The 24375-nt window shown below is 41.9% G+C and overlaps 1 protein-coding gene across 5 annotated transcripts in view; it reads right to left on the reverse strand.

The window, feature by feature from the left end:
- The window catches only part of NRP1 (neuropilin 1), a 152801-nt gene that overhangs the window by 60359 nt on the left and 68067 nt on the right, over positions 1–24375 (reverse strand). For all 5 annotated transcript variants that reach the window (XM_040248375.1, XM_040248373.1, XM_040248377.1 and 2 more), the window contains 3 exons: positions 22067–22294; positions 14974–15129; positions 12715–12881 (listed from right to left, as the gene is read on the reverse strand). In XM_040248375.1, the coding sequence (XP_040104309.1) occupies positions 12715–12881; positions 14974–15129; positions 22067–22294 (551 nt within the window). The remainder of the gene's footprint in view (positions 1–12714; positions 12882–14973; positions 15130–22066; positions 22295–24375) is intronic.

Below are 24375 nucleotides of genomic sequence, written 5' to 3' on the forward strand. Positions count from 1 at the left end.
ATCAAGATTTCTGGGAGAAATATCAATAACCTCAGATACACAGAGTATACCACCCTTATGGCAGAAAGGGAAGAAGAACTAAAGAGGCTCTTGATGAAAGAGAAAGAATGAAAAAATTGGCTTAAAACTCAACATTCAGAAAACTAAGATCATGGCATCTGTTCCCATCACTTCATGGCAAATACATGGGGAAACAATGGAAACAATGACAGACTTTATTTTTTTTGCTCCAAAATCACTGCAGATGGTGACTACAGCCATGAAATTAAAAGACGCTTGCTCCTTGGAAGAAAAGCTATGACAAACCTAGACAGCATATTAAAATGCAGAGACGTTACTTTACCAACCATAGACAAAGCTATGGTTTTTTCAGTAGTCATGTATGGATGTGAGAGTTGGACCATAAAGGCTGCGTGCCAAAGAATTGATGCTTTTGAAGTGTGGTGTTGGAGAAGACTCCTGAGACTCCCTTGGACTGCAAGGAAATCAAACCAGTCAACCCTAAAGAAAATCAGTCCTGAATATTCATTAGAAAGACTGATGCTGAACCTGAAACTCCAATTCTTTGGCCACCTTATGGGAAGAACCAACTCATGGGAAAAGACTCTGATGCTGGGAAAGACTGAAGGCAGGAAGAGAAGGGGACAACAGAGGATGAGATGGTTGGATGGCATCACCAACTCCATGGACATGAGTTTGAGCAAGCTCTGGGAGGTGGTGAAGGACAAGGAAGCCTGGTGTGCTGCAGTCCATGGGGTTGCGAAGAGCTGGACATGCCTGAGTGCTCAGTTGTGTCCGACTCTCTGCAATCCCATGGACTGTAGCGTGACAGGCTCCTCTGTCCATGGGGATTCTCTAGGCAAGCATACTGGAGTGGGTTGCCATATCCTCCTCCAGGGGATCTTCCCAACCCAGGGATCGAACCCAGGTCTCCCACACTGCAGGCAGATTCTTTACTGACTGAGCCACCAGAGAATTCTTCTTAATTCTCTGTGATGATCTGAATGGAAAGGAAATCCAAAAGGAAGGATACACCTGTAGATGTATGGCTGATTTATTTTGCTGTACAGTGGAACCTAACATAACATTGTAAAGCAATTATACCTCAGTAGGAAAAAAAAAAAAAACTAGGCCAGGAAAATTCTGCATACTTTATCTTCATTTTGTAAGACTGGGAACTTAAAAGTTCTTCTCTCTTTTCCCCATGAACTCTGTGTACCTCCTGAAATATCAAAAACAATCTGTTCAGTATTTCACAGTTCATATGATTTGCTAACCTCTGTTTATTATCATGAGTATTTCCCACTGGAAGTTTTATATTTAATTTCCAGATCTTCAAACTTAAGGCTCTGTCTCATTTCTTGCACCTGTAGGGATCAGCCTGTGTCTTTACCAGGGTCTCGGTCTTTCTCTTTGGAGACCGGGTCTATGCTCCATCAGTTTTAGCCCTAAGTAAACACATCGAGTCTTAGAAGCATTGAGACCTCTGTGATGATTCTCCAGACAGCTGGATCTCCCACCATGCTTTTTTCCCTCCCACATTTCTGCATTAGTATGGTGGCCTATAACATTGCACGTGGTATTTGTCTTCTTAAGGAAAGAAGAAAGACCGAATGTTGGCCAGACTTTAAGGTGTGAATAGGCTGGAACGGTGGTTGAGTTTATGCCTTACAGATACTTCTGTCAAAGACTGGGAAGACAGGAAAGATGAACTGTCCAGGCTTCATCTTATCTCCCCTAGTAGGCCGCACATCCCCCTGAACTCGCTCAAAAGGATCAAGTGAAACAGCTCCACTAGTGAGGTTTCTATGTGAAATCCTCAGATAAGCTTCAGGTTGAAGCCAACCCAAACAATGACTTGATCTAAGGGGGAAAAAGACTTTTTAATTAAGGAAAAAAAAATTTTTTTTTGGCTATGTGTTGCCTCAGTAGTATTTAAAACGAATTCCAGCTATGCTTCATATATTTATATTCTCATTTAAGCAAGCCCAGGGCACCAGCTGATGGAGTAAATTTATTTTTAATAGAATCACAGAATCTTAAATGCTTGAAAGGATTTCAGAAGCTGTCGCATCCAATCAGCCATCCCTTGAAGAATTCTATCTGTTGCCCTCTCAGGCTTGCTAAAAGAATAAAGGAGTTTATTTATTTTTCTGCTGAATCCAAAAAAACAGTTACAATTTTAAAGCACTGGGATTGTAAGAAAAATAAAACTTTGGTAAAATTAAGACTTCATTCTTCTGAAGGAAAGCAATTAGAGGCAGGCCATAAATATGTTTTTAACCCCTGGAGGCAAATAGAGCTGAAAAAAATGTATAAGTCACTTATACAAGTACATATGTGATTATTCTGTCATAACATGTGCAATTAGTCTCAAATGCTTACTTTGTTCGATAGTTGGAGATATAAAAGCTTAATGCATTTTATTACTATTGGGATTTATAGAGCATTTTTAATTTAATCTACTCTCCTTTCTTTATTTGAGCGTACAATTGAATGAAATGTGAAGGCTGGGGGCTTGCTGTGGAGAAAGGAAAGAAGTGTGTGTGTGTTTTTGTGTGTCTTTGGTTCAGGTCAGCATCCAAAATTGTTATTTTGATGTGGATAAAAATTGCCATTTTGATATGGAGCTTTCAAATGGTGCTTTAAATGAGAAATATACAGAATACACATGCACATCCTGGCTTTGGAATTTCCAGTGTGGACATTTTCCACCTTTCTGAAGAAGACTGCTGTGGACGTGTTTGAAAAGTTTCAAACTGTGGGTTCTGCCTATTCTGAAGCACACACATTTTGTGCTCTGGGTCTTTCAAGTTCTGATATTAAAGTTATTCAAAGCTTAGAAATTTGTGTCCTGCTTTACACGCTGCGTAAACGTAGCCATTTCTGCAATATGTGAACATTAACACACTCTGTAAAAGGTACAATTATTAAAGCCAGGGCAGAAATCAACAAACCCCACCAAAGGAATTTCTTAAAACTGGTATAATAAAATCTGTGCACGTTATGGATTTCATTAACATTTCACTCCCCAAGGATTCCCAATTGTATAACAGAAGTTCTTTAAATTTTAAATACCACAGACAGGAACAGTCTTTCACCTAAAACAGATGTAAGACCATCAACCTTGCCTTCCTATTGGTCCACAGATACAAAACTGGCTGGTAATTGATGGCTCCTTACTTGCTGTTGTTTAGATTTCAGAACTGGAAACTTAGTAATATGTTTCCCATGAAAAGATTAGTTAATAAGCAATAGACAGGTTTTCAAACACAGTTCCTTACTCTTAATTACTTTTGAAGTTAAAAAAAAAAAAACAACTGTTGATTTATATACTGCAAAAAGAAAAACTCAAACAGGTAAGTCAAGGTCAGGAACATACAGCGTCCTAGTGAAGAAGAGCTCATTTCACTCTTATTTTCCCTAAATCTTGTCAATGATGACTGCTGAGTTTATCCTTGTGATTCCTTTCCTTAGTCTCATCCTTATCAGTGCATTTTGAGACTCAGTCATGTCTGAAATAACCTCTGTATTTATTTAGCTAAAAATAGTGAAGCTTTAAGATAAACAAGCAAGCAGGTTTATGATGGTATTTTCCTGCATAAAGTAAACAGATGCATTTGTATTTTTGGAAAACAAAAGAACTATAGTTCTGTTCAAACCCTATCTATGATAAGAATTTGAAACGTGACAAAAACCAGCCAAGCAACCAGCAACTTTTTATTTCAAAATGCTGATCGGTTTGATTATTTTTAAAACATGACTTGGTTAGGATATGTGGTATCTTCTACCCCAGTGGTTTTCAATTGGGGATACATTTGCACCCAAATAGGACGTTTGGCAACACCTGGAGGTGTTTTTGGTTGTCATGACTGAGGGTGTGTGTGCATATATATGTGTCTTACTGACTTCTAGTGGGTGGAGGATTTTGCTAAATACCCTACAACACACAAGACAGGCCCCACAACAAAGAATTATCCAGTCTATAAGGTCAAGGCTGTCCAGACACAGAAACTCTGCTCTAGACAAAGTCCAATCATTTGTTTAAATTAAAGCTTCTGCAGTGACTGTTCGATTTACTAGATATCAGTCACTAATCAGTAGCTGAGTAGGGATACATTGGCATTTAAATGTGGTTGCTTGGTCTTCAGTTGCCATGTTCAGAAAGGATCCAAATTCATTTTCTCATACTGTTACAACAGAGTGGGAGCAAGGAAGCAGGGGCCAGAATACTGAGATTCCAACCCACATTCTGTCACGAACTTGCTCTGTGGTCTTGCAAATCACCTAATCCCTCTGAACGCATGCAAATTAAGGGATTTAGACAAACGAATGTTTGCACCTTTGTTTAATCATATTCTTAAAGTCAAGATATTCTGGAAACAAATATAGAAACCTCTCCTCTAGAATTTAGCTATGAATGTTAGGTCCAGATAAACAACACTGGTATGAAACAATAAGAAACCAAAACAGCAGACAAAAAGGAAGGTTCACGCTCTACCAACGAACTTAATAAGGGTGCTTGTGCTTAGTTGCTCAGTCGTGTCTGACGGAGACCCCATGGAACTGCAGGCTCCTCAGTGCACGGGGATTCTCCAGGCAAGGATACTGCAGGGGGTTGCTATGTCCTCCTGCAGGGGATCTTCTCAACCCAGGGATAGAAGCCAGGTCTCTCACCTTGCAGGTGGATTCTTTACTGTCTGAGCTACCAGGGAAGCCCAATTTTAAGTATAATTCTACCTAAACTGTTGTGGTTCTTTCAACACTGTCTTCCCAGTGATGCTTCCTCATAAAAATCAAAGAGGCTTCTTTAAATGTCATACATTTTTTTTTAAGTGCACTGACATGAAATACTAAGTCCTTTGACTGATTTTTAACATTAAGTGGTCAACTTAATCAAAATGGTTAAAGTCATCTCAATATTTTTCTCTGTGACAAAAGACAGCTGCTGCTGCTAAGTCTCTTCAGTCATGTCTGACTCTGTGCGATCCCATAGACGGCCGCCCACCAGGCTCCCCCGTCCCTGGGATTCTCCAGGCAAGAACACTGGAGTGGGTTGCCATTTCCTTCTCCAATGCATGAAAGTGAAAAGTGAAAGTGAAGTCACTCAGTCGTGTCCGACTCTTAGCGACCCCATGGACTGCAGCCCACCAGGCTCCCCCGTCTCTAGGATTTTCCAGGCAAGAATACTGGAGTGGGGTGCCACTGCCTTTTCCCAAAAGACAGCTAAAAATGTCTAAATAATAATTATGTCACATGTGCATTCTGTTTTTTCCCAATCATAGCCTCCTTCAAAAAGCATAGAAACCTTGGAATTTCTTCTGTCTCTATATACCTCTCCTATTATACATTTCTTTCAAATGACTTTCTATAACACAAACCACCAAGGTATCAGAAAAAACATTAGGACAAGTCCCTTTGGAGACAATAACTTTTGGAATACAAGCTTCCTGGCTGGAAACCTAGAGATAGCAAGTCTGTGATACATGATAAGTGGGAGGTAAAGCATTTATTTTGTGCAGGGAATACAAGCCACTGCAGAACCAGGGTAAGAAAACCAAAGGCTCACCTGAGTGACTTTTTAAAAAAGCAGATTATCTCCCTTCCAGATCAATGTTTCCATTAAAATAGCAACTTAATATTAGTTGCACACACACAGAGCATACCTGGGGAATAAACGTTCAATTGAACAGCTGTATTTTCCCTAAATTTGCCAACATTATATTTAACACGTGTCATTCCACATTTAGGCAACCCAGTCAGCTATTTTCATCAGTTCTCTAGTAGCACATTTATAAAGCATTTTATTGCAGTTTCAGCAATTTACTAATGATCTGAATGAGAAAACGGCCCTCTGAAGAGTCTGGTCTGTAAGACCTGACTATATAGTCAGGATAAAGTCAAAGTTTATAGTCGAGATAACATGTTCGTTCTGGATTAGTCCAATTCAAGCAGATTTTGAACACAGATTATAAATCTGTTAGAAACTAGTAGTTGTATGAAAATATCACAAACTATTTCATGAGAGATCGCTTTCCACACTCAACACATTCATATGAGAGAATGAAAGATTGTCAATGTATGGCAAAACCAATACAGTATTGTAAAGTAAAATACAGTAAAAATAAAAATTTTTTTTTAAAAATGGAAATTAAACCAATTTTAAACTATACAATGAAACTCAAAAAAAAAGTGGTGAAGGAAAGAAAATGAGATATGAAACTTGTGAAAATTAATGACATTCAAGAGCCTTAAGATAAATTTCTTCAGCTTCTACTTTCAATCTGGGGAAAACTTCAAAGATTACAACAAGGGTTTCAGATAACAAATTCTTCTAATCGAATAAACAACACTCATTTCTCCCACCTAAAATCCGATAAAAACGTGTCGCAGTGCTGTGTTGCAGAGCGAACATTTCCAAGAATTCACGAACTATTTCATTCCATTTGGCACGTCAAGGATGTCCAGGTAGCCCTTTCTCAGCTCTTGACATCAGGTCCATGCCTTTAAATGATGTTCTGTCTCTATTCTCATTAAGTAAGTGTAAGTGAAAGTTGCTCAGTTGTGTCCGACTCTTTGCGATCCCATACAGTCCATGGAATTCCCCAGGCCAGAATACTGAAGTGGGTAGCCTTTCCCTTCTCCAGGGGATCTTCCCAACCCAGGGATTGAACCCAGGTCTCCTGCATTGCAGGCGGATTCTTTACTAGCTGAGCCACAAGGGAAGCCCCCGTTCTTGTTAAGGGAGAATAATTCAGCTTCTGAATCATGATGGAGCCACCATGGAGGTTGCTGGTAGCAACAATTCACATTCCTGGGTGGATATGGAGGTGCCTGATGGTAGTAAACCTTGAAGAACCTTCTGGACCAAAAGGAAGATCTTGAGGCTGGGGGCTGGAACCTGGCGAGGGACATGACAATTTCTTCTGTGACTCGTGAGGCTTTAAGACCTCACCAGGCTTTTCACTTTGCTCAGAATCTGTACAGTTCACTGTACTGGGCAGAGCAGGAAGTGAAAACCAAATCCTGACTTCTCTGCTGGTGGAGGGGTAAAGAATCTGCCTGCCAATGCAGAGGACACGGGTTCGATCCCTGGTCTGGGACGATCTCCCATGCCGCAGAGCAACTAAGTCCATGCACCACAACTACTGAGCCCTCCCATCTAGAGCCTGTGCTCTGCAACAAGAGCGTGACCCCTGATGGCCGCAACTAGACAAAGCCTGCTTGCAGCAACAAAGACCCAGCACAGCCAAAAATAAGTAGATAAATTTGAAAAACAAAAACAAAAAACCAAGTAGTAATTCCAACAAAGAGCTCTGCAAAGGCCAGCTACACCCAGGCCCGGCTCAGATCTGAACCCGAGCTTTGAGTCTCCAGCGGCCACCTGCCCTCCAGCTCTCCAGGTGCCCAGAGACTCAAGTCCCAAGTCCGAGGAAGGAGGTCCTCTTTGGTTGTATGAGGCTGACTCTCCCCACAGGTTGTAGCTTTTCCCAAATCGGGACTTGAGGAAATATTTAACCTCTCTGAGCTTGAGCTTTCTCATGAGAAAATGCAGATTAAAAAAAACCTCTGGTCCAGTTCACTTATACTTTAAGACTAAGATGGGATGTCTTAGTCTTAGTGTCTGAAAAGAGGCTTTTAGACAGGGAAAATGCTATAGAAACATAATAACGTTTTGTTGTTAGAATGTGTCTTAAAATGAATTTTAAAATTCTCCAAGCAACCTCAGGGTCGCTTGGATCTGACCAGCTTGAATGAGGGCACCCACTTTCTTCAACCCCACAGCTATGGCTGTGAGTGATTGAACCCTGAATGTGTGTGTGTGTGGCAGGGGGTGGGGGGTTGTAGGCATGTTTTGACTCAGTTCAGCTCATCTCCTTACACCAAGGTCTTTGGTTATTGGTGTCACTTTTCAAAGTTCCTTTAGTTAGAAAATGTGGAATATTATCCAAGGAAAATGCATATAAGGCAAAAGGAAAATATGGGAACAAGCTCCTGGAGGGGTTAGCATGAGTTCCTCTCTTCTGGAACTTTCCTTCTCCTCATCCCTTGGAATGAACCAGAAAATGTAGTAAACAGAGACGGGGCTTGCTGACGGATTCTTACAGCTATAGAGGGTCTTCTCAGAGAGTTCTCTCTTCTATGGGATTAATCCATAATAGGGCCGAGGGACCAAACCAAGCAGGATGTGGTTTAGAAGCCAGCTGCTTTCTGCTCCTCTGGAATAAGTGAGGGCATGAATAATCTAGCACCAATCTTACCCCCCCCCACCCCCGCCGACCGCCCACAAAAGACAATGCTACCAAATTTGGAGACACGCAGAGTTTCAGCTTGAGTTGGTGTGTAAAGTAATTCTATTTCTAAAGTCATTAGAGGGTATAGTAAGTAATCGATTAGTCCCTAGTGCCATTTTTATTTCTTCGGATCAACAAAGTTCATACTCCATCCAGGCATTATGTCTCTTGGCTTTTTTTTCCTTCTCTTGTCTCCTGGCATTTTAATCAGGGAAAAGTCACAGTTGTTTTGAGAAAAGCACTCCCAGGAGCTTTAATTAAAGCTAGAAGGACAAATCTGTTTACAGCACGGTGAACACCATCATTAATAAAACATTGAAATAATTAACAAATTAAATTCTGCTTTGTGTGTGAATGGCTATACTAGGATTTAGGATAACATGTCTTCTGATCAGACACATATTCTATACACTTAGTTTGCAGATGTGAAAAGAAAAATCTGAGCCTGCCTTTCTCTGAGATCCACTGTCTCTGGCAAGACTACCAGAGCTTGAATGAGGAAGGCTATGTTACCTTGTGCAAGAGTGCTAAGTCACTTCAGTTGTGTCTGACTCTTTGCAACCCATGGACCGAAGCTCACCACTCCATGGCAGGCTACATGTGACCACGTGAAAATGTCCAAGTCAGGACTTCCCTTCATGCTCCTCCTCACTACACAGCCCCTTGCCGAGTTCTTAAGCTTTCTGCCAGGCTCCTCTGTCCATGGAATTCTAAAGGCAAGAATTCTGGAGTGGGTTGCCATGCCATCCTCCAGGGAGGACCTTCCCAACCCAGGGATCTCAAACCCACGTCTCCCGCGGCTCCTGCATTGGAGGTGAATACTTGACTGCTGAGCCACCTGGGAAGCTTAGGTTACCTTTATTTTATTGGAAAATAAAACTCAGTGTCAGTGAGGTTAATGGCTTGGACTCAAAGGATGTGCTTGAAAATTAAGAATTTTTTATAGCACCACTGATACACTGATTCCTCAGAATCCTTGACTGCTTAACCAGAAACAAAAAGAAGATAAAGATGAAATGAATAGAATAGTAAGATCAGTAGTTCTAGGATACAGACCAGAAAGGAATACTCTGGGGGAAAAAAAAAAAGGTCAAAGCTCACAGGGTGATTAACTCTGCAATCAACAAGAGGAGGTTTTTGCCTCTCAGGATACCAAACAGCCTTCAGACCAGGATGTGACCACGTGAAAATGTCCAAGTCGGGACTTCCCTTCATGCTCCTCCTCACTACACAGCCCTTTGCCAGGTTCTTAAGCTTTCTGCCAGACAACAGATCCCACAGGAAGCACCACAGAGGACATCCACACCGGCGGTTAACGACGCATTGTTTTTTTATGTCACTCGGTAATTTCCTAAAGAAAACAATTGAACCAAAGACTGTTCCTGTCTTGAGGGAGAGTCAGGTTCCAGGGCTGCCTTATTAATTTAACACATGCAAGTGTTTGTCCTTGTTGCTACAGCAACATGTTTAGTGGGGTACAAAAAGAAAAAGAAAACAAATTCCATCCGCATTCCGCTGCGCATACAAATGGGACTGTCCCGCGCGGAGGGTCCTCTGGGGGTGGGGAGGCGGGTAGGTGCCTCCTGCCCTGCGTCTCCCTTACGCTGTGCTTGTGGCTTAATTTATTAGGCATCCACCCAATGAAAGCAACCAGCCCACTTCTTCTAAGGGGTTTCAGAAAAGCTGGAAACACATGAAATTATTCATAATTAGGTGATGGGTGGATGATACGATCCCCCACTATGTACACAGAGGCATCCAGCATGGCAACGAACTCGCTGAGCTCCTCGCCACCCCCATTCCCCGGTAGGAGATAACGATCATTTTCCCTCCAGGTGAACTGTCGTTGACATTCACCTCCCAAAGAGATGGAGGAGCAAAGGCCCCACATTCTCAGTTTAGAAACAGGACACCCCCACACCCATCCCACGTGAGCCTTCTCAGCAGGAGGAAAAGTACAACAGGAGACCGGTGTCTCACAGGATACACCTGAATGTATAGGAATCAAGGGCGAAGATGAAGCACACGGGGTCCAGCAGACCCTGCCTGCAAGCCTGATCACTAACCATGATCTCGGGGCATTTACTCATCTCTTCGAATCTCGGGCTCCTCATTTTAAAAATGAGGATAACTAGACCTCCATCACAGGGTTGCTGTGAGGATTAAATAAAAATGTATCAAGCACCCAGCTGAATTCGGGGCAGAGTAAACACTCCGTACATGGCAACTATCCCGTGAATGACACGTGTCATTTGTGCTGCACCAAAGACTTCTATCTGTTCTCCCTCCCTCCCTTGTTGCCCATCAGAAGTTAAGTGTGGTCCTGGGAGGCACTTTGGCAATGAACGTGGTGAAGCACTCCTGGACAGAATGTCAGAAGCCAGCCTGCTTGGCCATGCTCCCCGCCTCTTGGTGACAGGTTCTGGATGATGACTTTTCCCTCCAACTAAGTTCTGGTGTGAGAAGATGTGGGACAGACTGCTCCCGCCCCCCACCCCTCTCCTCACCCCCACATACACCGACCAGAGAGGACTTCCCTGGTGGCTCAGTGGTAAAGAATTCGCCTGTGAATGCAGGAGACACAGGAGACTCAGATTTGATCCCTGGGGAAGATCCCTTGGAGAAGGAAATGGCAACTCACTCCAGTATTCTTGCCTGGGAAATTCCAAGGACAAAGGAGCCTTGCAGGCTACAGTCTGCAGGGTCACAAAGAGTTGGACACGACTGAATTGACTTAGCACATACACAGGCACAACAACCAGAGATGTGTGGGGGGTACTATCAGCAAGAGGCAAACCTTGCCTGGGGGGTTTTGGTTACTTAGCATATCTGAACCATACTTTGATAGAGAGCTGAACCATTTGAGATTTTTCTTCTGGGGCCATCTTAAATGGCACCTGACTCCTAAGAGAGACGTAAACTCTATCCCACTGACAAATGTTTTGTGAGAGTCCATTCTGTCTCTACGCTTCTACTGACAAAGAATTCCTTGCCCAGATGAATTGCTACCGTTGCATTTTCCAAACTCATGCAAGACCACCGTCTCTAAATTATTGAGTTTTCTCCACATCACCAAGAAGACAACTATATTACCATGCAAACTTGCTTAGCTCTGCAAAATGTAAGCACCCCTCTAAAGGCAAGTCAATCACACTGAATTGCTTACTGGTCGGGGGGTGCGGGGGAAGTCTCCAAGAGCTCTTTTGACGTAGGCAAGTTCATTTCATTTCTGACTTCATCTAGAGCTGGATTCAGTGATCCCAAGGTAACAGCCTCTTCTTTTCTCACCCTCTACACATTTCTCAGTGTTATCATTTTGAGGTTAGTGTGAGTTCAGCCTCCTGAAATAGGCCATTTCACTTTAAGTGTATGTTAAACTAATATTGACCTTTCCAAAGTAAAACAAAATCTGGTATTTGTGCTCAAAAGACTGAAACAGCCATAGATGTAGAAAGGAGGGGATTAATCATCCTGGTATTATTTCTTGCTTAGGAACTCTCCCTGGGAATTAGTCATTTTTATATATCTTGAAATGAGTGCAAGACAGGCTCTGCCTACACTCCTGAAAAGGAAGTCTGGATCCTTCAGCAAAAAATGTTGAATAATTTGCCCACAGTTGAACCCACACAGCCAGATATGATGTTTGATTTGACAATGGGTGAAAAAGTCAAGAACCTGAATATCAGGCCTTGGGTGAGCATATCCAGACATCAAGGTTGGGAAAGTTTAGACTTTGGGAGTGATGCCAGGGATGAGCTGGGAGACAAGTCCAGGTTGGGGTGCAGAGGAGGGGAGCCTGTGGAGGGTGGAAGGGCGAAGGCAAGCAGGGAGTATCAAAGTGGGGAAGCAGAACCAGCATCACTACTAAGGACGGAGATGTGTACATTTCATATGTATGTGCCTGTACGAAATCCAGACACCAACACCCGCTGTTAAACCACTTTCTGGGCACATGCTACGTGGACACCAGCGTGAGAAAGTAAACCTCAACCTCGTTCTTCTCTTCTTCTACCCTGAGCAAACCAACAAACACAACACCTTATCAAACAAAGACTTCATGCACGCCTGCAGGTACAGTTAAGATATTTCATTAAGGAAATAAAAATCTGTTGAAGTAGGAAGCACATCAATAGAAAATGTGTAGCTGCTGGGAAAAAAAATTTGTATCTTTGAGTTGTTACCCAAGTGAGACATCTGTGCTCAGATTCTGTTGAGTCATATGCAAGTATCTGAGAAGCTAAATGGGTTTTCAGGGAAATCACCTGGGCTTTTCTCTGATCCTGTGAATTCTGCAGAGTAATTACATTTGGTGTCCCCTTGTCCTTCTGGTTGGAAGGTCTCATGATGGCACGTTTTTTTCAACAACCTTTGTAGACAATCCAAACTTTCTACCCTGATGTGCCAGGTAGAAGACACATACCTGGACCCACTCTCTGTAGGAATCCTCTCCCGGGGTCCACCCATTCTCAGGGTAGTGGAGGCGGGAGCGCTCAGCAGACCAGTTGGTGCTGTACTGGGAAGAAGCTGTGATTTGATCAGAGTGGATCTCTCCAGATTCCATGCCCAGAGCTTCCATACATTTGAAGTCTGAAGGGAAAAAACAATGGTCCAAAGTCAGGAAAATGCAGGGGAACCTAAGATGCATATTTTCTTTTTGGATCTGGAAAACTAAAAACTTCATTTTGATGTTCACACAAAATCTTACAAAAGATGACAGCAAGGGGCTTATTGGATTGTAGCACTGATATGTGCATTTTCGCAGCAAGAATTCTTCAAATCAAGGCTATAAAGATCTCATACTTGGGGCTTAGGGTGACATAATATTATTAGAGACTTTTTAGGAAATGATGGATATTCTGATTTACTTTCAAAGTTAGCATATACAGATATGTCATATGCATACACATCAAGTTATATTTAAATAAAATTTTACTGTTTCCTCTAAGATCTAATAAAAGTGAAAAAGACTCTTTGTCTATTTACAGCTCCTATTTGGTGGGCTGAGTAGATCTTAACTCTCTGTCTTTCAGATTCCTTAACACTGGCGCTCAGGCTTCCTCTCCCAGACTCCCCTGTGTTATTCCCCTGCCCTGACCTGGCCATAGTTAATAACACCACTAGTTTATCTTATTAATATACAAGAGTATCCATCAGGGGTAAACTATAGTATCATAGGGTCCCAAAGACCACCACAGTTTTACAGCATAAACAGTAACATTCACAAAATGTCCATGAATCATAAATACATATATTCCATTAGGCCTCATATACTCAACAAAAAATGAAATATGAACTATGATATTGGGAAGTGAATAATTAAGTTCAGGAAAATGTGAATTCAAAGTACCAAAGTGCAAAAAAAACCTTCAGAGATTAAAGAGAAGGCTCTCAGCCATCCAGAAAAACCTCAACCAATGAAACTTCTACATTTTCTGTATTTTCCAGCATAATTAATAATGTTTTAAGGCATACAAGATTTTCTTTCACTGGTTTCACACTTTTAAGCTTTAGATTTATTTGGAATATAAAATAGGCACAAAAATACATGAATGAATTAACCAAATAAATTAAGTACAAAGAAGATTTTGAAGTTTAATTGGCTTTTTTCCTTTTCTAGTAAGATCTGGTAGAAAAGACATGAGCATATCTGTAAAAGAGGTCTCCAAACTCCCCTGCCTTCTCCCTATGCTATGTGATAACCTAGCAGCTAAAACTGGAGAAGGCAATGGAAACCCACTCCAGTACTCTTGCCTGGAAAATCCCATGGACGGAGGAGCCTGGTGGGCTGTAGTCCATGGGGTCGCCAAGAGTCGGACATGACTGAGCGACTTCACTTTCACTTTTCACTTTCATGCACTGGGGAAGGAAGTGGCAACCCACTCCAGTGTTCTTGCCTGGAGAATCCCAGGGGCGGGGGAGCCTGGTGGGCTGCTGTCTATGGGGTTGCACAGAGTCTGACACGACTGAAGTGACTTAGCAGCAGCAGCAGCAGGAGCCAAACTGATGAGACCCAAATCATTCATTGCTCTTTCAGGTTTTCTCCCTCAGGCCTTTAAAAAAGCTGGAGACCACATCAACTTTGAGCAAGGACTGAGTTAGTCAAGTATTTTAATAAGATACAAAACCATATTACTTCTTTTTTCTTTTATGGAAAGTAATCACAGAAATTGAAACATACTTCTTTTACATGAATATCCACTTTCATTCATGTAAGAAAGACAAAAACAGCTTCTGCCAGGGTCTCTCCAAACCAAACTACCACGCACCATCCATTCTACCTGTCTGCTTGTCAATGAACTATGTTGATACTGACTGGTCCTTATTATTAGAGATCAATACCTGTGCTTTCCAGACTCTCAATCCAATACACACTGGAGGGTGCCAGGTAGGTGGTCTGGTCATATTTCATTGTTTCTAGGTGCAGTTTTGGCATTTCCCAATTTTTCTCACATAATTTCAGAGGTTTACAAGCAGCCTTCTCACACATAATTTTCTTAAGAAAGCACCCCAAATAGTTCTTTCTGTTGATATTCATAAAAACCATTTTAAAAAGAAAGAGAAACACTTGGCACTCCAACTCACAAAACTCATCTTTAGTGTTTCATAGAGCTGCAGGTCTGTGAGGAGGAAAAGCAGAGAATATTTAAGGCAGGGCTTTCCAAGAGGCATCAGTACTGACCTTCTGAAACACTACTCTGCAGGACACTGTAGTTTGCCGAGAAGCCTTCTTTGGCTATGGCACTGTCCGTGTAGAACACCATGGACAGGATGCCGGACGACGAGAGGATTCGACCTGGTGTCTTCTGCCCACAGTATCGCCCAATGTGGGGACCAACTGCAAAGGGAGAAATGCAGAGACCATGAAAACACCTTTTCTGCTGCAGCTCATGCCAGCAAAACCATTTGCAGACATGGGTCCCAGTGGAATCCAGAAGTGTTTTCTTACCCAAAGCAAGCCTTTCTTGGTTAATTGGTTTGCGGTGAACATACTGGATCAGGTTTGTGGAGGATTTCAAGTGTGCTCAGAAGGGCAATGACAGGCATAACCACATTCCCCAGTGAGCAGGACTGTTTTCAGAAACAAAATCAAAATACTGGCTTCGATTGTAAAGGAGATTTGGGCTGCTAAGGGCACCCTGGCATTTATCTTCAGGACCACATGGTACACACGGTCCAGTGCCCAGCAACTCCGCCAGGCTGTGATCACCCAGAGAGGGTTCCTGGAGTTGCCTGTTGTCCCTGCCCCCAACCTAGGAGGGGATCCTGGGAAAAGTCCTAGAACAGAGAGGTCCTGGCAACAGAGCAGAACCAAGGTCTGACCCCACCCTGGGTAACCCCCACTTTCTTCCTCTTTCATCTTTCAGTCCTGGAGCCTCGTTATGATAAACATCACAGACTTTGACAAGTGACAGTGGGTGATGTATCTGAAGACCAATAATTGTAATAATTAGCAAATTTACAAACTATAGATATCAGTATACATACTAGCAAATTGTAATCAAAACAAAGGAAAAATGCATCTTTCTGACTTCTGTTTTGCATATCCCAAACCTTAGAGAGGTGACTGCATGGCACTCGTGTCCAGCAGACAAGAGAGGACCCAAATCAGCCATCTGACTGCACACCAGGAAACGGGCAGTAACGGAGGCAGAGAAAGACTGGGGACACTGATGAACCTGTGATAGAGTCAAATTGTTATTTGGCTTAAACTGGCCAGTCCTTTGTTGAAGTGCTTTCACACCAACTGTGGCAATTCAGGAACTGTAAGTTGCCTTATGGACAGTGCAGAAGCCCTTTGGGCTTGGAGAATCTTTTCATTTCCCTGTGTAGATCAGCAGCAAGACCAAAAAAACAAAAACAAAAACAAAAAAACCCCCTCCTTTTTCTCTAGAATTTTTTTCATCGCACATATGGTAAAAACATACCAGATGGTTTGGGCTTAGAAGGACAATCTGGTATAGACCATTACCCCCTCCAAGAAATCCATGGTTCTGTGCATTTCAACTAAGAGTTATTGATTTGTTCAAGGAGGCACGGTAGGTGGACTTTTCTCTGGAGGGATGGGTCGTGGGCAGGGGTGTAGGGTTCCAAGGCCAGTGTGTGCCACTTAGATGCAGAAGGCGGCCAGTGAGGGCTGGGAGAAGCCTCATGTGTGATCGAGAAAGCACACCTCATAAGATCTGGCCTACCTGGAGCCCCATGTGCCTGCTGAGTTCCTGGCCAGTGGCTGTCTGAACACCCTGCTTTACAGAGTGATCAAACCCTGGGCTAACAGGTTTTTAGTTCCTGGCCAACCATCTTTAAAAAATAAAAGGAAAGGAAAGAGAAGAGAGAAAAAAAAAAAAAAAACTAAACCAAAGTGGTTGACTATTTGAATTAGTGCAAAATGCTGTTTGAATAGCTGATAACTTCTCCATGCACCCAAAGTAATGGATCTGCCAAATTCTGTCATCCTTACTCTCCAGCACCCAAATATTTGTGTGTGTCAACCACTTTATTATGAAGAAGACAAGGAGGCTGCTCATTTAGGGGATGGATACAGATGATTCAAAGGGCACCACAGAGTCCTGGAGAGTGGGGCTCTGCAGAATTGCGGGGGAAGGTCATGGTATCAAGTTTCCCAGTTGGCAGAAGACAGCCTCTCAGATGAAACTCTCACTGATTTTTGTTTCTCTCCAGCTTTAATCCTGGCTTCAGATTCTCCTACACCAAGTGCTGTCTCTGGGCCAGGCTTTCTTCATTCTGAATGTGGCCCTGTCACCAATTCAACACTTTCCCCTTCCCCTGTGGGGTGCAAAGCTGCCAGAAACATACACGTGAAAATATCTCACTAGAGCCAGAGACTCATAGACTCTCTGCTTTCCTCAAAAGGAATCCCATTTCTGGTCTGCAGTCTTAATGGGAGGCTGCATCATGGAAAATGGAAGAGAGTTCCAGAAAAACATCTATTTATGCTTTATTGACTATGCCAAAGCCTTTGACTGTGTGGATCACAATAAACTGTGGAAAATTCTGAAAGAGATGGGAATACCAGACCACCTGATCTGCCTCTTGAGAAACCTATATGCAGGTCAAGAAGCAACAGTTAGAATTGGACATGGAACAACAGACTGGTTCCAAATAGGAAAAAAAGTATGTCAAGGCTGTATATTGTCACCCTGCTTATTTAACTTATATGCAGAGTACATCATGAGAAACACTGGGCTGGAAGAAGCACAAGCTGGAATCAAGATTGCCAGGAGAAATATCAATAACCTCAGATATGCAGATGACACCACCCTTATGGCAGAAAGTGAAGAGGAACTAAAAAGCCTCTTGATGAAAGTGAAAGAGGAGAGTGAAAACTGGCTTAAAACTCAACATTCAAAAAACTAAGATCATGGCAACCAATCCCATCACTTCATGGCAAATAGATGGGGAAACAATGGAAACAGTGACAGATTTTATTTAGAGGGGGGCTCCAAAATCACTGCAGCCGTGAAATTAAAAGATGCTTGCTCCTTGGAAGAAAAGCTATGACCAACCTAGACAGCATATTAAAAAACAGAGACATTACTTTGCTAACAAAGGTCTATCTAGTCAAAGCTATGGTTTTTCCAGTGGTCATGTATGGATGTGAGAGTTGGACTATAAAGAAAGCTGAGCGCTGAAGAATTGATGCTTTTGAACTGTGGTGTTGGAGAAGACTCTTGAGAGTCCCTTGGACTGCAAGGAGATCCAACCAGTCCATCCTAAAGGAAATCAGTCCTGAATATTCATTGGAAGGACTGATATTGAAGCTGAAATTCCAATACTTTGGCCACCTGATCCGCTCCTTGGAAAAGATCCTGATGCTGGGAAAGATTGAAGGCGGGAGAAGGGGTCAACAAAGGATGAGATGGTTGGATGGCATCACCGACTGGATGGACATGAGTTTAAGCAAGCTCCAAGAGTTGGTGATGGACAGGGAAGCTTGGTGTGCTGCAGTCCATGGAGTCGCAAAGAGTCGGACACGACTGAGCAACCGACCTGAACTAAACTGAGAGTCTATTCATCTTCCCTCACTCCTTCCCCTCATTTAAATTCCATTGTTGTGGTTTCATAACTTTCTTTTTCTTATGTTTGTGGGCAAACTTTTACAGCCTTAATCCTTGAGGTCGTTCTCGACTTGCCAAAGCCACTGACCTTACCAGGAATATGAGCACACAAGGGAAGCTTGCAGTCATCCCCACTCCCCTCCCCCCTACCAGCTCTGGCTGTCTCCCCTCCCCTCCACCATCACCCAATTCCCCTGGGGATGGCGGGAAAGGGGGTCTCTTTGAAAGAGCAAACAGAAGAGAACTTGTCTAGTGCAGACTCATAATTTAGAGAGTCTCCATGACTCACTGGTTTATAATGTTGAAGACATGCCTGGTAAATCTGCCTTCTGTCCTTCTGAACATCGCCCCCGGACACCAGCATGCAGCTCTCTTTAGGAACCCTCAAGACTGGAGAGTGAAAGGCTTTTTCGACTATAATACAAAGAAGTATTGAATTTTCCTGAACAACAGCGAGACCTTAGCCTAGCAAGCTAATGCAATATTGATCTGAGCTGGAGCGGCTGCAGGACCCTGATCCGTCTTATGTGTGTGCTCATTTGTGGATTTACATGATCGCAGCTCTTGGGTTCCCTACTTCCGTTATGGTGGAGCCAAAGAGCAAGGCGATGAATGCCAACTGTCCCCAAAACAGAAGTATAATTTAAAAATGGGATGCCTAGAGAATTTAAAAACAGGCATCGAGCTCTCTCTGCGGGGAGAGCAGGCCTACGATGACCGTTGCTTCTCAGGTGTGAAGGCAACACTGTATTTGTACTGCTTGAAAAAGGAAACGGCAAAACCCCCTTCTTTGTATTTTTCCCACTAATCCCTCCATTAATTAGAACCCTACTTTAGAATCAGACAATTTGGCTTTCTGCCACCTTTTTAGGAAAATTAGGCAACAATCTACTATAAAGAGGTACTATTAAAATAAGGTATTTTTGAATAAGTAAACACAAAAGGGATCATTTTAAACAGGAAAAAGATCAGCCAAGTCTATTTTTCTTAAAGTAAACTTTTTAGTGGAGAATATCTGGATTTTGCAACTTTTCCCCAGAAAGAAGAATTGGCACAATTTATGTCATTTATATTTTGGAAGATTTATATCACTGATATTTTATATCATTGATACTGTATATTTATATTTTAGAAGGTTATTTTTAACATAAAATTCCATCTAGTTTTGATGAAGCTTATTCCTAAAATCATCATAATAATTCCTAATAATTTGGGGAGTGTAGGTCACAGAGCATTTCCAGCTCTATCCCCAGCCTGGATGGAGGGCTGGCTTATGGGCATCCAGGTGCTGTGAACTAGGCATTCACATTTGGCCCCATAATTCAGCACAAGCATCTGCAGGCACACTTAGTTCATGGCTCTGAAACTATGTGTTTCACCAATGACTCCAGAGCTGTTAGTTTTGAATCTATGGAGCTTCAAAGAGACTGCTAGCTGAAGAAGTGGGGTTCTCCACGTGCATGTCTCGTATCTCACATTTTGGAGCAAACTGCTTCTCTTCGAAGTCAAGTTGAATCGCTTTCAATTACTTATCGTCTAACTCAGTGTCTATGATAAAATGCCGCATAAAATCACTTGATGGGTAAAAGCCTTCAGTGCCTCCTAGTTGTTTTTTTTTTTTTTGGAAAGGATATCAAAGAATAAAAGCAATTTTGCTGGCAAGGAAATCTGTGTGTTGAACTACGATGACAAACATGTTCCTTGTGCCACTGACAAAAAAACCCAGGAGGACACACTCTCATTTTGCCTACAAAAGAGTGCACAGGATGAGGCCAGGTGAACACAAACAAATACACAATCACATTTTTCTAATTCCAAAGCCAGTTTTCTCTAGGAATAAGTCAATTCACCCAAAACATGGGTGAATTGCAGGCTGACAACCCATATTGTTAATTGTTCTTTGCTTCAACTCAGTGATTTTCTAGAGCCAGAAAATTACTACTTTGGAAAACCCCTGACACTAATAACAATGCTCTCCTTGCTACATAAGTTGGTTGATTGGACCTTCTTTTCAGATGTCAATTTAAATATAAGTTCTAGAAAGGAAGGCTGCAAATTTGGGTTGTGAACAAATAAACCCATTATTAAATGTTCCAACTATTATTGCAATACTATTATAATATTGTTTTCCTAATTATCGGATTGAATACTTGGAAATCAATCAGAGCTCTGTTTGGACAAATCTCATTACTTAATGAGGGAGTTTCAATAAAATCATCATAATCCTATTTAGATGGTTAAATAAAGGAAAGAAGGGACTCAACTAATGATAACTCACCCATTTGCTCCAATGACATAAGCTTTCTCTAAACCTAGATTTTCTCTAGTGCTGTTTACCACTAAGGAACATAGCTGAACTGAATGACACCGATCACTTAATGTCATTTCTAAGAAAAAGGCAATCTCTTTCACATGATATGAGCTTTCGTTCACAATTTACTTAAATAGTCTTTCTTCCATCCGATAATATCATCTGACTATTTTATAGATCATTCCAAATCTCTAACTGCATGATTTGTAAGAACTTCTAAGCTGCCCTTTCTGATCTGTGTAGAGTGTGCTCTCCGGAGAAACCTTACTATTAAACCAGACTAAACACAAGACTAGCAACGCAGCTGCAACAAATTATTTGATATTATCTCCCTCTGTTCAGAATTTGGGTGTGTATTTTTGCCATTCACCTTCTAATTCATAAGGACTGAAATGGAAAACTTTAATTTAGCTGGCCACATGGTTACTTTTCCCACTTCCTTCAAATCTGGCTCATTTTCTTAATAAGACCTAACCTGACCATCCTATTTAAAAAATTCCACCCATCTTTCTCTCTTTACCTTTATTTTTGTCATGCCTTTATTCTATGTTTTCTTCTTTTCCTTTTTTTTTTTGTTTATAGCACTTCTCACCTTCTAACATCCCATGCACGTGATTCAATTGTCTGTAATGTGCACTGTTTACTACCTCATTCCCTCTGACAGCATCTAAATGGGGCATCCATCTTTGCTTTGTTTGCTAAGAGATTACTACGGCGCCTGGTACGGGGCAGATGCTCACTAAGTATACTTTTTGAATGGATGATGAACTCAGCTGATGTGAACAATGAGTGCCAAGGACGTGTGCCAATCTGATTGGATTTCCCAAAGATAAAAATTCCCTAGAGAGCAGACAAGGAATCCATCTAAACTAGGAACATCCAAATGCGCTCCTCCTTCCTTTCTGAGATTTCTAAATGTGGTAGCATAGTGGGTGTATAGTTCACTGTGAAAATTTTAGCAGGGACTTAACCTCTCGGATTCTCAGTCTCTGCATTCGAAAAATGACTGACTTCATTTAATTGATGTCTTAAGAGCTCATCTTCTGATGAGTTTATGAATTAATAACCAGTAGGCAAGCCAATGAAATGAGAAAAATACTTCAGTCAGGAAAACCATGGGTTGCTTCCAATTTTCCCATAGAAAAGGTTATGAGACCTGGCAGAGTCTTTTATGGCCTCTGTTTCCTTATCCACAAAATGAAAGCATTAGACTAGAAATTTACCAAGTCTTTTCAGGCTCAAATATTTCATCACCACTCTGCATAAAGAAAATTGCTGTTTTTCTTCCTCCTTTTGAGCTACTTTTTAAAGTGATGCATGTGTATGATGCTTGTAAAAGGATCCCGGGGCCCTTCCCCTAGATCCTTCCCCTTTGGGGTGCTTACCATCGGGGAATCCATCCCAGATTTCTAGCCGGTCATAGCGACAAAACACCCCCCCCGGAGGATTCGAGTCAGGCTCCAGGTCAAAGCTTTCAAATTCCAGGATAATCTCTGACATCTTTGGTGCAAAGATAATATAGGTGCATTCTAGGCTGTTGGGATATTTTTCAGGGAATCCAGGGGACTTTATTACCCCACTAGGCATTGTGTAGTTCTGGGAACATTCGGGACCTACGAGTGAAAGAAAAAAAGAAGCAGAGTGAAAATTCCACTTAAATAACCCGGGCAAAGACAGTTTATCTTTCCAATAAAAGCCCACCATTATAATCATTGTCCTAATCACTCATTACTCAGCCTTTTCACAGTGGTGATATATACAGAAAGTCGAGTTCAGATTTATTGCATTCACCTTAGTTTTCCATCTGTGTGGAGCAATTTACAAACTTCTGCTGTTGCAGAGGGGAGAAAAAATGACAAATACAAAATCATGTGGGAACAATGAATGAGTAAGCTACAGAAATCTCGACAGAGCCCTCGAGAAATAATTATAGCCCCTTCAATCTTAAATCTTTAAATCTTGAGGCTGACAGCTCTTTACTGGTGAAACAGAACATTTACAAAGGCGAGGGAGAGAATCCAGTGGAGGGAATTTGGGTTTCAGATTCCTCCACCAGTGACTCAGTAATTCTGCCAGATGTGACCTTTGCCTCCTTGACAAACTAAATGTGAAAGGTAATTCGTACATGTACGCAGGGTGAGTGACTCATTCGGAATGGTGTTGACACAGGTGTGCCAGTAAAGTGTGGCTGTTAGTGGGGGCATGATAAACTGGGATGCAGGTCCTGTGGCTCCAAGTCACCTGATATCAATGTTGACATCCTAACCTTCCGCAACATACAGTGTGTGTGTGTGTGTGTGTGTGTGTGTGTAATGTTATTTATTTATAATGTGTCATTTAAATGACAGTTCAGTGTTATCAAGACTATAAATTATGGCAATTCGTAATTTAGGTTGGTTCAAAGCATGCATACAGTTGTTGCAAGTCAACCTTATGAATACATAAAGGACCACAATGTCAGTTCATGGAATTGGCAGTGAATAGGGTGCTGTCCACCACACAATTGAAAATGGCGCATCCACACAGACTATCAGACTATCCACGCCAGCCTATCAGTTCTGCCCCTTATCGCCACCACAACCGTGGTGATTGTCCAAGAACTCTTAGGCAGTCTGGTAAACATAGATGACTTGACCTTTCTGAATCTCAGGATCCAATCTGGGGATGTTTGGTTAAACCATTCTTTTTTTTAAAAGAAAATATTTACTTATTAATTTGACTGTGTTGGGTCTTAGATGCAGCACGTGGCATTTTCATTGTGTCGTGTAGGATCTTTCATTGTGGCCCATGGACTATTGAGTTGCAATATGCAGGCTTAGCTGCTCTGCAACATGTTGAACCTTAGTTCCCCGAACACGGATCAAACCCGGGTCCCTTGCATTGCAAAGTGAATTCTTAACCACTGGACCACCAGGGAAGTCCCAGTTCAATAATTTTTTTCCAGGGCCATTGTCACACTGATGGGGACTCTGTAAGGGCATATAAGGATTCAGGTCCAAAGAGGGAAGCTTGTGGAGCTTGTTCTTAACTAAATATTCTTCCAAAGTGCCAAGTACTAAAGGCAACATGTTTGGCATCAATATACACTAACTTAACTAACAGATCTTTATTTTTAGTGGTGAGGGCTATTAAGTTCACTCTCTACCTCAGTGCATCTGGCAGCATGTTGAGAAAACAAATCAGTCTTTCTCTCCTCATGCATATATTAGCCATGGTCCTGGAGACGCAGAAGACGACTTAGTAGATGGCACAATAAACCTGGTCCATAGAGGTCTGAGTTGAATAAATACCTCCCAAATCCTTCTACCATGGGGCTCACCCTTCAACACAATGGCTTCAAATGCTTATCTATTCAATTCTGGTTAAAAAAATTATTACCAAATGGCATTTTTGCCATGTCAGCTTCAAGTAAAGAGATTGTGGAATGTGCTATATAATTTCTAACATGTTTTGAAGCTATTTGGTGGTATCTGAGATAACAGTAACTATGCCAATTTGTCATTAATTCAAAAGTCATTCATTTATATATAGTTAATTGGGAACCCTTTAGAATTTTATTTCCAAGATGTAGGAACAGAGACCCCGAAGACCTTCAACCTCCTCCCCAGGGCTTTGGCTGGCAAAGCAAACAGCAGAGTTTAATGCAGTTTCCAATATTTTCTCCTTCTTCAAAAGATTATACAGTTGTGGTTAA

Source organism: Oryx dammah, unplaced genomic scaffold (assembly GCF_014754425.2).
Source record: "Oryx dammah isolate SB20612 unplaced genomic scaffold, SCBI_Odam_1.1 HiC_scaffold_10, whole genome shotgun sequence".
Classification (NCBI taxonomy): Eukaryota; Metazoa; Chordata; class Mammalia; order Artiodactyla; family Bovidae; genus Oryx; species Oryx dammah.